We start from the raw sequence: 15,502 nt of genomic DNA, 5'->3' as shown, positions 1-15,502 counted from the left end.
ATTACAATGATATAAAACACAGCAAATCCATTGTATACATTTTAGGAGCTGGAACCACAGAAAGTCTGGAGGTATTTCTTAAAAATGAACTTAAATGACAAAATCAGTTACTAAAATTATTGCTGATTAATTTTTTGTTGACTAATCGTTTCAGCTCTACCCTCTGCTGAATCTCATAGTTATTCCCGGATCAATATCAATAGTATACTAATATAGTATACCAATGTGGCGTGGCACATTAACATTGGGGGACTCACACGAGACAGAGGAGAAAGAAGAGTCACAATTGAAGTAGCGGAGACCGAGATATCCAGAAATGTAGTTCTTTGCATGGGTCAAGTTCCAAAAACACTGCATCTTACATTTCCCATAGTGCAACTCAGTCGCATTTTTAATTTAGCCACATTAAATGTCCACTTCTTTCAAACCACACTAGTCTAGTGTGTAATGCAGACTAACCCTTTAAGTCTCAAAGCCCAAGCTTGTACCCTCATGACATCACTATGACATCATCAGGGTCATTTTCTCAGATTTTGCAAAACTCCTCCAGAGCCACAGAAGAAACTGAACTGTGAGTAAGGCTGAGTAGTGCTCCACATGATGAAGTTCATGGATAAAATTGGTGGAGTGGCCCTTTTTAAAGGATCAGTGTGTAGGATTTAGAGGTTGCAGATTGCAACAAACTGAACCCTCCCATCCTCCTGTTCTAAGCCTATAGGAGAAACTACGGTGGCCAGTAAACTTGTAAAAGGCCCTCTCTAGATCTGGTGTTTCGTTTGTCCATCTTGGGCTCCTGTAGAAACGTAGCAGACTCTGTGGAAGAGGACCCACTCCCTCTGTAGATATAAAGGGCTCCCTCTTAGGTACACACTGGTCCTTTAAGAAGGTTTTTCAAAAAGTCAGTGTTGAGATGTGTATGTCTAAAATAAGTCCTCATATCCAAGTCTTCCCAAAAATAATCTAATTAATAGTAGCACTTTCGTTTTGAACTGCATTTAATGATATGAACGTTAATATTGAAAGCATGATTTCATGAATATGGTGCTCTTGAGCGTAGCTCCAGCGTCTCCCCAGCTCTCTCCTGGTGTCATCGTCCTCCACATACTGTATCTTTCAGCTCTGTTTCTACACACATCCAATCACTTTCATGCACACACACACACACACACACACAACCCCTAAACATGCACATATCTCAGTTGTAGCTCACTGGACCAACATCAGTAGACCTGCTATTTGAAACAGGAATGTTGGCACTCAAAACGAATTACTTACTGTGCTGAAGAAGCAAACAGTACGTCTGTCTGAGCCAATAGTGTGAGTGGAAGGTGTGTGAGATGAAATTAGTATGAAAATGACCTGAGGAGAAAGGAGAGAGTGATTTATCCTTCATCCCTCTTTGATGCTGCTAGTTGGCCAGTTATCTCCCCTCCACATCCTCTTACCAGGTAGCCCTCAACACACATAATCAACATACCCTTATCTCATTAGTGCTAATGGATAAGGTGTGTGTGTGTGTGTGTGTGTGTGTGTGTGTGTGTGTGTGTGTGTGTGTGTGTGTGTGTGTGTGTGTGTGTGTGTGTGTGTGTGTGTGTGTGTGTGTGCCTTGACTGACAGCCAGTCCAATGCAGGCAGATTGTAGTATATTAAATACAAGCGCAGATTGTTTTGCTACAAGAACTGTAACCCAACACAGTGGTTTGTCTTGGCAGGGAATCAAAGAGCAGGCTGGTAGGTACAGTGTTAGTGCGGGACAAAGGGGGCATTGTTGCAGGGTGAGCTCTGCTCTCCCACCGTTGATTTGCTCATTCAGCTGCTCTGTGGGCAAGGAGGAACACCAACTGGTATCTAGTCACCTTGGGGGCAAAAAAAAGGAGAGAGGATGTTAAAAGCAGCCACTTTTCTCAGTTCGAAAACAGGACTTTTGTTGTTTGCTGTTGCGTTTAACGCTCAGATGTACAGTGTGCGATATGTGTAAGGGACAGTTCTCCGGTGTCTGCTATGTACTCAGGCCTCGGCCGAGGGGAAATTTGCAAACCTGATTGACTGAGGTCAAGGCTGCTAAAATTAGGAGTGTCCCCTGAAACCAAAATAGTTTTTGCATCAGGTCAAAGCTATCTTAACGTTGCTGTCCCGCAGCCAGATGATATTCCACTGCAATATCCCATGATTGCAAAAACGCTTGGACTTGCTCGCATTCATGAGCAAGTTGCCAGATAATAGTGTACAGTCACTGAACCAAGAAAATGATAAAGATTGGTGCTCACAATCAATCAACACAGATTCTATTTATACTAAGTTTGTCTCAACTTGCCGTGCTGTTTGATGTTGTTGGTAATGCTTGTGAAGCTTTTGTGCTCACTGTTTGACACTCCTTTTTTTAGTTGCTATTGATCAAGTCTGGTTTTGCTGTGTTTGAAGAAGGCCTCTTTAGAGGGGTTGCTTTATAAAAGACACTACTGAATGAAGTCCCAAAAGCAGTGTATGTGGTAGTCGCCACTTTTGTTAAACCCGACGGGGCATGACTGGAGAAGCAAAATGCTTCCATATGGCTGTGGGACACAGTGTGAGCTGCTTCTGCCAGCAGGGCCTGCTTCCTCTGCTGTCTCTGGTAATGGCTTTTCAGTTACTGCAGGCTGAAGATACTACACTTCCTGTTATTTATAACACTTCTTATCACATACTTTTATATGGTGTATACAATATGTGGCGGCAGAATTTAATAATACAGGTAAAATTACTTTAATAGTCCTAAAACTCAAGATCAAGATTATCACATCATCCACATAAAGTCCCTTTACAGGAGATCAATAAAAATAATAACTGAAAAGCTGTGCCCAAGGGTTTGTGTATCTGTGTGATTAGGGCTGGGTGATAAAGTTAAAATCATTATCATGATATTAACATGGACATTTTCTGATACCAATAAAAAACACAAAATGGCAAATAGATGTAAAATCACTGAGATATAATTAAGCTGATGTTCAAATCTGTGATCGGTTTTATTCACATCTTTTCTTTACTTGTATGTAAAAAGAAAACTTAAATAAGGGTGTGTAAAATCCCAGAAAATAGCAAAAACAAATGCCTAGAGCTTCCATTGTGATATTGAAATTGATTGTTGTGTCTAAACACTCAGTCCAAAACCCAAACATCTTCAGCTTAATGACACAAAAGACTACAAACATTCATATTTGAATAGGTGGAAGCAGTGTATTTGTGGTGTTTGTCTTAAAGAATGACTAATCGGTTATGAAAATAGTTGATTTATTTTCTGTCAACTGACTAATCATTGAAGCTGTATAATTTCAGTTTTTAATTACATCTTCAACAGCTCTGAATCATTCATTTGTACACAGAAATTTATGGCACAATAAAAAGATAGAACCATATTATTATGACATGATTACACCATAAACAATAATTTGACTTATGACCCAGTTTTCTGTCTGAAGAATGCATCGTCAAAAATAGAATAAAAAGGTCACATAAGAGATTTTTATTTGGCCAAAAAAGCTTGTAGCGCTCTGAAACATCAGTTTATGTTCCTTCTGGCATTTTGCCGTGTGTGTGTGTGTGTGTGTGTGTGTGTCTTAATAAGAGCTGCCAGTAACGATTAGTTTAATTTTTGATTGATCTGCCAATTTCTCTTTTAGATTGTAAAGTGTCTCTAACTAGTGAAAAATATCCATCACAATTTCCCAGACTGCGAGATGACATCTTTAAATGTTTTATTTTTTTCCAACCAGCTGTGTAAAAACCTGCAAACAGAGAATGTTTGGAGTTATTGCTTAAAAATGACTAAAACAATTGCTTATTAAAAAAAGTTGGTAATTATTTTTTTGTCAGTCGACTTGTTAGTGGATTAATTGACTTATCGCTGCAGCTCTGGTCTTCATCTTTTTCTGGATTTTGTTTTCTGCCAGATTGGTCTTTGATAAAGGATTCTTCTAGCCTTGTGTTCAGTGTAACTTAAATGGGACATCAGACACTAATTATCCTGCCCGAGTGGCCGTACCCCGGACGCTGCGTCACTCTGTATTAATTGGCTGCACCTGTCTCTTGTCATCGGTCATAACCCAATGCGTTCTCAGGGAAAGGTTGCAAAGATCAAGAAAGCATTCGCCGCCGCTTTTGTGCCGAAAACTGCTTGAGATAATCCAGTTCTTGGCAGCCCGATTGTGTATGTTTTGGAACTGCCAGGTTTACACATCTGTGGCCCACTGTAGCATGTCTGCCCCATATGGGGCACTTGCTTGCTGGAAACAGTTCCAGACAACGATGCATGTCTAGGACGAGGGGGTTAAGACTTCTTGAAAATGGATTAAAAACCAGCAGAACCCCACTTGGACTGTGATCAATGTCAACATTTGGCAGTGTGCACTTTTGCTGTCTGACTCTCAAATAAGCAAAATATATAAGAGGAATATAAAATCCACGACCAAATATAACTGATATAAATGAAAAGATGCACTTGATGTTCTAATGTTCTACACAATTCATTACTTTCTTCTTCCATCATAACTAACAGAAGACCAACGTATCTAGTCAATACTTGCAAGGCAGATGAACCGCTCTAAAAGAGGAACCTTGGTCCACTGCGTGGGTAATGTGTTGGTCTAGATCACTCTGCAAAGTCATGCAAATTCCTGTGTTGAGGTTGGATTCCTCCACTCCAGCTCACAGTTCTCCTTGGCTTTTGACCAAGCCATGGAGTGCCCCCTGAGGGGAGTTCACCCAGCCATCTTGTTATTCTAGTACATTCATCCACATCACTTGCTCAGTCGTTAGACTGGTCTGAGTCCACCATAGCAGGGAGAAGCTGCTGCTGCTGCTGCTGCTGCTGCTGCTGCTGCTGCCATCCTTGTGTTGTACTCTGAATAAGACTTGGGTGTTCAATTTTACTTTTAGACATACTTCTGGCTTGTTGCAATCATTCTGTGGCTTTATTTTACCTTTAAACTTTATCAGTAATTACATGTATTAAAGTAACTTTAAGGCTGGACAATTAGAGTACAGAGAAATCCAAAAAAGGAAAGTACGTCTGCTCGCACATTTTGGAAAACGATTGAATTTTTGATGAACCATACAGTCATCACTGTACTATTTTTAAAGTTGTTGAATTCCTGTGTCAGCCTCAGACTCCTGCCAGACACTGGAGTATTAAATGCATGGTTCTGAATCATGAGAGAGTCCTTGGTCTCCTGCCAATCACTTCATATGCTTTCTTTATGAAAAGTTAATCATCCACAGCTCTCTGGGTTTCACTCTTTCTGAATAATCTGTAGCTGGCATTAGACCCCAGCCACAAGTAGGGATTCACAAAAAGGATTCATAATGTATCTCGTATTCCCCATTTAGGTGTGTTTGTCTGGCAGCTAATGAAAACATCTGAGTGGCTTTTCTGTCTCTGCTTGGCCTGCATGTTTTTAAATGACCATTAGAGTCTCCGCTCCTGCTGGCAGATGGAGAGTTTTATTTATTTTTATTTATTCATATATACATACATAGAGGAATATGTTTACATAATTTTTTAACAGTTTGATCAAATGTGAGGTCCAATGTGTCGACCATCTTTCATGTTACCTCTTTAGTCTAAACAGCTCGTATGCTAGCAAGCTAAAGTCTTTCAGTGAGCTAGTTCAGTTAGCTACAGAACAGTTAACACCTGGCAGTTTCTGGGTGTATTTAGTAACAAATAGTGTCTATGTGAGAACGAGTTTCTGTGGTGCAACCTGATTTGATTTAGTGATGCGTAATTCTAACATTTAACGTTATAATTAGGTTTGAACTTGAAGACTCGGACTCCTTTTCGAGAAGAGGAACACCTTGGTGCTGTTTGTTATTTTTATAATAAAACTCACTCCTTGCAAGCATTAGTCAAGCTTTGCCATTTGATGATGAGCATTAGTCAAGAGTCATACTTTTTGCTGAATGAGAAATTATACGACATACGATTATTTTTATTAGCGTCCATGTTATTGTTTGTTTTGCCAACAGTCTAAAAATGATTATGATTTATGAGTGTATAAAACAGAGGAAAGCCTGGAACCAGTGAATGTTTGGCATTTTTGCTTGACAAAATACTTTATCGATTGTCAAAATAGTTGCAGATACATTTTCTGTCGATCACACAATTGTTTCAGCTGTGACGACATTAGGAGAAGATGGGCATATTTGAATTACAGCACAATCTTATTCTGTGTCTCAATTTGTATACTTCTGTTGGTACACTTCATGTAGTACATCGTGTACACTATGTTTCTTATCAAAAATAATTTTTATATTCTGTATTTATTTTTAGATTATGATTATGAGATTGTTTCACAAACACTAATAAACCTCAAAAATACTCTTGCTATGGTAGTCAAAAATAAAAAAACAGAATAATTTGTGATGTGAGGGTCTCGAGAGGAATTTTCTGAGCCCTAAGGTGTGTCTTAACAGGTGTTGTTGGGACTTTTCCTGTCCTTTCTGGCCTCTTTTTCTTTATTGGCACCGGAGCTGTGGAGCCGATTGTTTGGCCGTTGCCTCGGATACGTCTCTTGTTTTCCGAGTGGCAGCATGTCAAGGCAGGCAGAAAATTATCACTCGGTTCAAATTGTTCCTCACTGTTAGGATATATGCATAAAAACCTCCGCTCTCAGTCCTGGAAACGAGGCCGGACTGGGTTCAAAAAAGAGCCTTGCGTCATACTTGACTCATTTAATATACACTTAGAAGTCATGTCAAGAAGGTCTCTCTGAACTGGACAAGTAGAGGACAAAGTGATACATCAAACAGTGTGTATACGTACTGTATATATAAAGGGGGTGGATAAAACAAATATATACATGCAGTCTAAAACAATAGCCCTGGTGTTGGCTACTGATACAACAGTAATTCAGGCAGCAGATTTCTGGCCTCACTGCACATCTGTAAGTGGCTTTCTGTTGCCGCGAAGGCTCACGCAAAGTGAATGCAGTTTAGTAGTTATACATTTAATAATATGTAATATAAAGCCCATGAAAACAGTTGTTTATTGTCACCTGTCAACCGCTGTAGCTTTCCTCCCTTTCTGCTACGTCTGAGGATAAAACCCTGGAGACTAAAATTCTTCACCAGAAAGTTGCATTTGGGACAACCCAGCTACAAAAGTGGTTGCACGCAAGAGTCATATTAAGTCCTCAAAAAAATCTTCAGACCGTCACAGACATAATAACTCACTTACTGGAGTAATTATACATTTTAAACAGAACATTAACTGGCTATGTTTATTTTTGATGGATGTCAATAATCTGTCTTGAATCAACCTTATGTAAAATGTGAAATTCTGAATGTCAGCTATAGTCCCTGTATTATTATATTATTTTACTCACGTCTGGTTGGTCTCATCTGAGTCACCATACTGTACACTGTGTGTCTCAGAAAAGAGGTTTGTTGTCGTTGCTCCTAGACGGAGCTGAGCAGGCGACTTTCTGACGCAAGCCAAGTCTGACTCTGCCAACCAGTTCTGCTCTTGGCAACTCAGTCTGGATTCAGCTGCAACTTTTTTCTTCTTCAGGAAAAGAGAGGACTAACAACTGTATGTCTGACTGATCCCTCATATGTATCCTTGGAAGCAGTTGTGAAGCTAAGTAGGACGAGACATGACATCGAGTCACAGCCACCGCTCTTAATATTTGCCAAGGCACTTGCAATTAATATATCACTCAGTGTGATGTCTCAATGCTTTTCCACAGATAATGTCAGAGCGTTAAACAAATGTAATATAAGTGTTGGAGAGCTAGAAACAGAAGAATGGAAGTTCCAGATAAAACGAAAGAAAAGGATTTAAATGAATATCAGTACGTAGAAGCAGATGTAAGAAACAAAGGCAGCCATTGTTTGGTCTGGAGATGCTTCACATGTTTCTAGGCCAGGGGCCCAGACTGTGCAGCTTACCTGTGCTTTGTGGCTCTGCAAGAGAATGGGACAAAAACAGAGCTGTCAGGCAGTACAAAAATATTATCATTTCCTAACATAACATATCTGCTCTGCAACTGGCAGTAATCTCAATCATGTGAAAGGGAAGAGTAATCAGCATTGCCTGCCCTGGTTCAGCAGTTAGCCTTGCATGAGCTGGGTTTTGGGCCATCTACCAAAAAGGACACTACCTTGAATAAAGGAGGCGAGGATGTGCCTTGGCCTGCCTCTGTCATCTAGTTAAAGGTTTTATAAGGGTGGCTGGACATGAGCAGTGCCTGTACTACTTAATGGTGTGCCACATGAAGGAAGGAAGTAGAAAGTTTTTCATTACTTCTGCCACTAACAGCATTTGACAGTTATGCATTTCATGTATCACAGGATGTTTATGTAGTTTATTGTACACCACATACAGTAATGTGACATGGCTTTCATCCAAAGGGTTGTGCTCCGCTTTACATGAATATGCACTGCATCCATATGCTTAAGCAGAAGTGTGGACTCAAGTCACACGACTTGGACTTGGGTCAGATTCAAATAAGGAATCTGATGACTTTAGACTTTCGCTCTAAAATCTCGTGAGAGGTGGAAACAGCGGTGGAAACGAGGGACTCACGTTTCCACTGTCCTCTTCCTGCAACACCTCGCCAAGCAAGAATTGTCCTCGAGCGAGACTTTTCTGTTAAAAACAGAGGGTGTCACCAGGATTCCCTCGTAGGGATCCTTTCCATGATGTTGTCAGATACCTGGTCTAACAGTCTGAGCCTGTTGGTGGCAAAAAGAAGCACTTTTTTTTGATGGGGGCAATTGCACCGTAGTAATACGTCGCGGCTGCCAGCTGAAGCCATCTACTGCACAGATTCCAAAACCTTGTATACCTACTAGTCATTTCGACGCCAGAGTACCAAAATTGTCTGCAAAGCTCCACGGGCTTTCCCGCAATTTTGGATTATTGCTGATGTGCCACCCGCATGGTCACCTATTGGCATTTATAGGGGGCAGAACCCTTATGGAGACTGTTTTCACATTTGGTTATTGGTCCCTGATTCCAGGGTGGTGCCTCCATATTTATTCATCTTTATGAACAATATTTGTGTTATTATGAACTATATTCATATTTTTTAAATATCTTAAATATTTCCAAAATAACCAAACCTGCCCAACCAGATCCCAACTTGTTGGTCTTGGTTTAGGACTTGACTTGGGGCTTAATTACCAAGTTTATAGACTGACTTGTCACTCGCAACAGTAATATTTATCCTCCAGGATTTTAGTCGTATTTTCCCTCACATGCATATATTTTGAAAATATTTAGCTGTACAAGATGGAGTACAGATCTGTATTCATTACCCCTGTTAGGTGACAGTATTTTAATAAGTAAAAAAATACAGCTTTAAGTATTTACAAAGACAATTGCTGATCTCAAAATGAGAAACACATTGACATTTTTCTCACTTGAGTCTGTTCAACCTCAACACACAATCTAGTGCTTTCCAGAAGCCTGGAGGGCGGAACAATTACTTTATTAGGGCTCCATCAAATTTATTGGAGTAACACACGCTCTTAATGTACATTCCTCATTCTTACACTTTCGGAGTGTTTCATGTTTGTTTTATATACCAACATAATTAGCCATGAACATTACATATTGAGAGGCATAATGTTTCAGAACAAGTGATGTTTGTTTGTGAAGACCAGTCAGATTAAAGGTATTGATGTAATTTAAAAAATAAATGATGTTTTGCTTCTTTTAGAGCAGCAGCCAGTGGAGGCAAAAGTCTGCTTTTACCTTTTCACCATGCAGTTGCTCTGTCATCGTTCTTGTCTGTTACAGGTGTAATCCTTTATAACAGTTATATATGTTGAGTTTAAATTTTTCAACCTGGTTTCTCCCACTCACAGTGATGAATTACGGAAAGAGGCGCGCCAGTTAAAGAAGGAACTACAGGCCATAAAGCAAAGGAAAGAAGAAAGTTTAAAACCTGCAGTGGATGAAGTCAAGGAGGGTATGTGAGCACATTTTATTCCCCACATTTACTAAAGGATGTGTATCACTGTTACCTATTATACTGTGAATTTATTGGTGGTTGATAATATATTTTACATGTATTTTACCACAACTAGGTGCTTTTAAGAATGTTTGAAAGAGAAATCTTTCACCACAGAGCTCTAAGTGTGAACACAGTCTCAAAGAGGGTGGTCCATGCTACATTCTCCGCTAATGGACACTAAGACAGGCAACCCTCTGATTTTTGTCAATTAGTTGCAGGCGTCTATTTTTTTCCCCCCCGAGGGTCTGCATTTTTGTGTTAAAGCTCACAGAAAATTGCATGGGGGAAAATTGTTGAGTGGCCGCCGTAGTTGCACATCAAACCCATTGTGTGTTTGTTAGTTTGTAACTTTGGCCAATGAGAGTCTGTAAAAAATCTGCCCCCAGATCTCCTCAGGTCTCCACCACACTGCAGTCTGTCATGATGCCTTCAATCTTTTGGTTTGTGCTGATGCTGAAACACATTTTTGAAAATTGCAAAAACCTCTTAGGCACAGAGGTTAGCTTGAGGTTGTGTGTGTGTGTGTATATATTGTTGTGCAACAAAACAAAATAGTTTGCAGGGGGTTCTGCAGGGACCAGCCTAACTGTGGGATTACCACCAGCCAAAGACATGATGGGCTTTTGTTGCTCAAACATTATGGTACGCTTTCCCTAACCCTCTCCACAAACACTGATGGTTTTATGTTTACAGACACTGAGCCCACTCGGGACTGATTGGGTTCAAAATTTTAGGGGAGAGAGCACAAAATACAATCATTACATTTTACTTTAATATTAAGATTAACTAAGTTCTCCTGGTGTCTCTGACTTAAAGTCTTGCTCTTAGGCCCCATCCACGCTGATTGGGTCTTATAAGTCATGCAAAGCAGAAACATGATGCTGCTGACAGAGTTTTGGATTTGGTATTTTTACTAAAATATTTTGTACTGTGCGAATGACACTTATAGCCTACACTTATAAGTTACTGTGCTCAGACTCCCAGTATGTTTTCCACCGTCACAGTCCAAGCTCGTTATTGGTCCGTGCAAAAAAAACAAATCTGATGTGATTCTTCATCTGTATTTCTTTATTCTTTCTCCAAATCTTCAGTAACTATGGAATAGACCATCTGCTTCATGTCTACACCTTCACGCGCACGCCCTGTGTACGTGAACGGCCACTAGATGTGCGTTTTCAGTCTTCAGTTTTAATGTAGACGGAGATCAACTCTGATACGCAGCTAAAACGCTGGTGTAGACGGAGATCGTATTTGTTTCTCCGTTTTAAACTAAAACGGAGTAGTGTGGATGGGGCCTTAGATTCTGCTGGTGTCTCTGACTTAATGTGTTGCTCTTAGTGATATCTGCATAGAGTTAAGCTGTTTCTAAAAACATCCTAAGCATAAAGAGGCATTCTCCCAGTAGATCCAGATATAAACTCAAGTGTTGAGTCAGTAACAGCCCTGCATTGTTATACCGAGTGGCAACTAGCCTAAGCTCCTCCATTATCTTACAAGGTATTTAAACTCTGCCAGGGACCTTTTGTTTTGTGCTTCTCTGGCAGCTTTGCCAGAGGCAGAGTTTCTTTTAAGAGTTCCTCATTACATTTCTGTGTTGGAAGCAAAAGTTAATTCCATTAGATGGAATTCTTAGATGTCATGGGCCAATGGCCACTGCAGGGGAGACGGATGTCTGCTCAAATGCTGTAAATCTTGAAACTCAGCTCGGCCACAGAAGAACACTGTGGTGAGGGCTCGTTTTATCTCATCCCACTGGAGAAGCTGCACACGCACATTAAGGCTCGCACTGACACTGCCATCCCTAACAGCTTAAATCATTCTCCTGGTTCTGCTCTGACCTCTTTGTGAAGGTCAGCCTCTGGTCTCTTTTCACTCGCATGCTTCTCAGACTGGTCGGTGTAGGTTCATTGGGTACACGTGCTTTAAAAGCTGAAAGATTTTGGGGCTGGAACTAAAAACTTGTCTTTTTTTAATTTTTGATTAATTTATCAATGATTTGGTTTATAAAACAGTACAAAACCTAAACATATTCAGTTTACTATCATATAAGACAAAGAAAATCAGCAAATCTTAACAATTTAGAAGCTGGAACCAGAGATTGATCAATTAATCAACACAATTCTTTTCAGCTTTAAGATTTTCTAGATTTACTAGAAGATCCAAAAACTTTCAACAAATACAATTTTTATTATATTCTTATACATTAAATACCAAGTGGTGGACAACACCAGTGGCATTGTGCAGCTCTTCTTGTTTTACATTTGTGTGCAGTAGCTATGTGGAGACATGTGCAGACACACCAGCATGTGCGCACTGCAGCAACCAAAGCAAAAAGGTAGTGCTTCTTTTTGCCCCTAAATCTGCCAAATTTGGTCAGCGGGAACAAAATTGACTTCATTTGGTTTGACTGGCAACTCTATCCACGAGCATTTAATGATTCCCTTCTTTAGTTTCAAGGGTAAAGTGAGAAAAAGCAGACAAACCAAAGCATTGATGAAAATGATCAAATTGGTCTTAGGTTTTTCTGGTAAGAGGGCTCAGTGAACCATAATGACAGACTCTACGATCATTTACTGGATTTGGATATTTAAGCAGTTATTCCTATGTCCTAATATATTGTCATTTGTTTATGGTGTAACCAACCAACCAAGAGGCAGCTTGGAAAGCTTGTTCAAACGGTTTCGTCTGGTGACTTAGAGGTTGAGAGAAATACCATTAATCCCTCGGCTAGGGACCTTTGTGGCGTGTCATACCCTTCCCTCCCTGTGTTTACCATTTATGCCTACGTCGTCAGCTGTCCAATAAAAGCAAATGCCAAAAAATAATCTTAAAAATGTTGATGACACAGTGAGAAGTACCAATTTTGTGTTTCATTGCAATACATCTTGTAGCGCAGTAGGACCAGAGGTGAACAATCATTGCATGAGTTTTGTTGAGGCACATTTCTTAACATAATTGTTTTTGCTTTTGTTCTGTTTTCATTCTGTGGTTTTAAATTAAGGTTGGACTCTAACATGATGTTGTGTCGAAAAGTGCTAGCTCATGGTGGCTCTCTCTTAATATTATTACGAAGAGTACAGTCTAGAGCTGCTCTGTGAGAAGTGAAATTTAGATAACTTCTGTTATGAATTGGCACTATATAAATGAAATTGAATTGAAAGTTGAGTTTGCGTCAGTGTAAAGTGGATTCTTTGTTTTAAGAGCAATACATTCCCACAGTTTGGCCATTATTCAGGCACTTAAATAGCTTAAACTTACTTTTACTATAATACATTTACACTAGGTCTGGGTAATAAAACAATAATGAACATTATTGGATATCATTTTCCTCAATAACAATATAACAAAGGTTCAATCAATGTTCAATTAATGTTTGATTTAATTGATTTGAATTATGAACTAATAAACACGTTTTCAATTAAGACATTTATTTTGTTGAGGAATAGGGCCTGAAAAGGTTTTTACTTAATTTTTAATAGAGCATATTTGTTGAAAACAGATTTTATCATAATAGTTTTAAATGTTCTGCCTCAGATCTGTGAAGTGATCCACTGTTTTGGTATCAAGTGTTTGTTCTGAACATAAAGAAAAGTTTAAAACCACAATTAACAATCTGGTTTCTTCAACTTTTACTCAGGAGCAAAAATCAGCCTTAAAACTTATAAATAAATAAATAAATAAATAAATAATAATGATTTGACATTTATCGTGATAATTATCGAGATTGAGTGATGTCGTGATAACATCGATCAGCCCTAAATTATGTGAGACAGTTACCTTCTTTTTTATTTCTGTCGTAATTCAGTCGTCTGTTGTACCCAGCCCGTAGATGCATAAAATACAGACACAGAACACACAAAATAGAGTAAAGATCTTTAACTGAAATAGGCTGATTTTCTGTAATATTGCTATAAATGTGACTCTCGACCATCGCGCCAAAGTTCTGCATTAAATCAGTCAGTACCAATTCCTCATCCTCCCCAACCATCAGCCGCCCACATGGCTGGCATGCACATGACTTTAAATTTGATTGGAGTGAATAGCAAAATGTCTCTTCAGACATTTTTTTTATTCCTTTTGTGCATTATTTTTTCATCACCCATCAATTATAGCCTGTTCCTGTAGTCTGGTTTTCTCTCTCTTGGCATGACCGCTGGGTGCTACAGCCAAAAATAAGAGAGCCATTCTGAAACCACTGTCCATTCAATACCCACCCTAAATGATGTGGCAGCAGTCTTTATCCCCCGCAGATATTACACAGGTTATGCCTGCGTGCTCTTGGTGTTTTATTACCCTGATGCCTGTTGCATATTGTTGACTTTGAGAAAGAAGACGAAAGTAGAGTGATATTTGAAACGCTGATTACCTTGTGATCAAGATTAGCGTGTTATTTTGCCTTCTCAATATACCGTTTGACAGTTTTTGACCACGTTAGTTATTTTCACAGGACTCTTCTGAAATATTTAGCAGTCTTGGTTGTTGCATATTCGAAGATGGATAGTTGGTGTTGACCTCAGAGCACTAACTGACAAAATCATTTTTGATGTGTTTTTGATTGATGATCAGCAGTAACGCTGAATCACAGCTTGGCACCAATCTGGTTTGACTTTTCTCTGAAAGCTGTTGATTGTTTTACAGAGAAGGGGCAGCCTTTTCTCCTGTAGAAGAGGCGTTTGTCGTCCACAACAGCCTTTAGTTGCTACAACATCAGCAGCTTGATTTGTAGCTCTCTTGAGCCCAGGTGACAGGAGAGGGGAGGAATGTAGTTAGAAAGGCCATCAAACTCAAAGATAGTAGTTAGTGACAACAGCTGGAGAAGGTGATGTGTGTTCCTCATGTAGGACCTTGGGGCATCATCAGTCAGCATCCAGCATGTCACAGGCTGCAGCGGGTAGGCAGACCAGGAGAGGTGACGGGGGGGGGGATCACTTGTTGGTTTCATAAATCAAGAGAAAAAGGTTTGCCCCTCGAGCAGCAGAGCAGATTTCCATGTTGACACACTGCAAAGTGGGGAAAGTGTGGCTCTTAGATTTCCAGGGCTGTGTTGGAAAATTCCAGTGACTGCTCAGTATTTGCAGAGAAATGTGTTTTTCTTAAATGATAGCCGACTTGTCATTTTTACAGTTTGTGTATGGATTAAACAAACAAGATATACAGTGGGGGAAATAAGTATTTGACCCCTTGCTGATTTTGCAGGTTTGCCCACTTACAAAGAATGCAACGATCTATAATTTTAATCATATGTACATTCTAACAGTGAAAGACAGAATCCCAAAGAAAATTCCAGAAAATCACATCATATGAATTTATAAAAATTGATAACCATCTGATGAGGAAAAACAAGTATATGACCCCCTGGACAAACAGCATGTTAATATTTTGTAGAAAAGCCATTATTGGCCAGCACAGATGTCAAACGGTTTTTATAGTTGGTGACAAGGTTTGTGCACATTTCGGCAGGGATGTTGGCCCACTCCTCCCTGCAGACAGCCTCCAAATCATTCAGG

At 39.6% G+C, this 15,502-nt stretch overlaps 1 protein-coding gene across 2 annotated transcripts in view; it reads left to right on the top strand.

Annotated features, from left to right (window-relative positions):
• The window catches only part of cwc27 (CWC27 spliceosome associated cyclophilin), a 29,076-nt gene that overhangs the window by 5,205 nt on the left and 8,369 nt on the right, over positions 1 to 15,502 (top strand). For both annotated transcript variants that reach the window (XM_046066078.1, XM_046066077.1), the window contains one exon: positions 9,847 to 9,950. In XM_046066078.1, coding sequence (XP_045922034.1) covers positions 9,847 to 9,950 — 104 coding nt within the window. The remainder of the gene's footprint in view (positions 1 to 9,846; positions 9,951 to 15,502) is intronic.

The sequence above is a fragment of the Micropterus dolomieu genome, linkage group LG13 (genome assembly GCF_021292245.1).
Source record: "Micropterus dolomieu isolate WLL.071019.BEF.003 ecotype Adirondacks linkage group LG13, ASM2129224v1, whole genome shotgun sequence".
NCBI classification, from domain to species: Eukaryota; Metazoa; Chordata; class Actinopteri; order Centrarchiformes; family Centrarchidae; genus Micropterus; species Micropterus dolomieu.
Note: the sequence above shows the minus strand (reverse complement) of the source record. Positions and strands in the feature narration are given on the sequence as shown.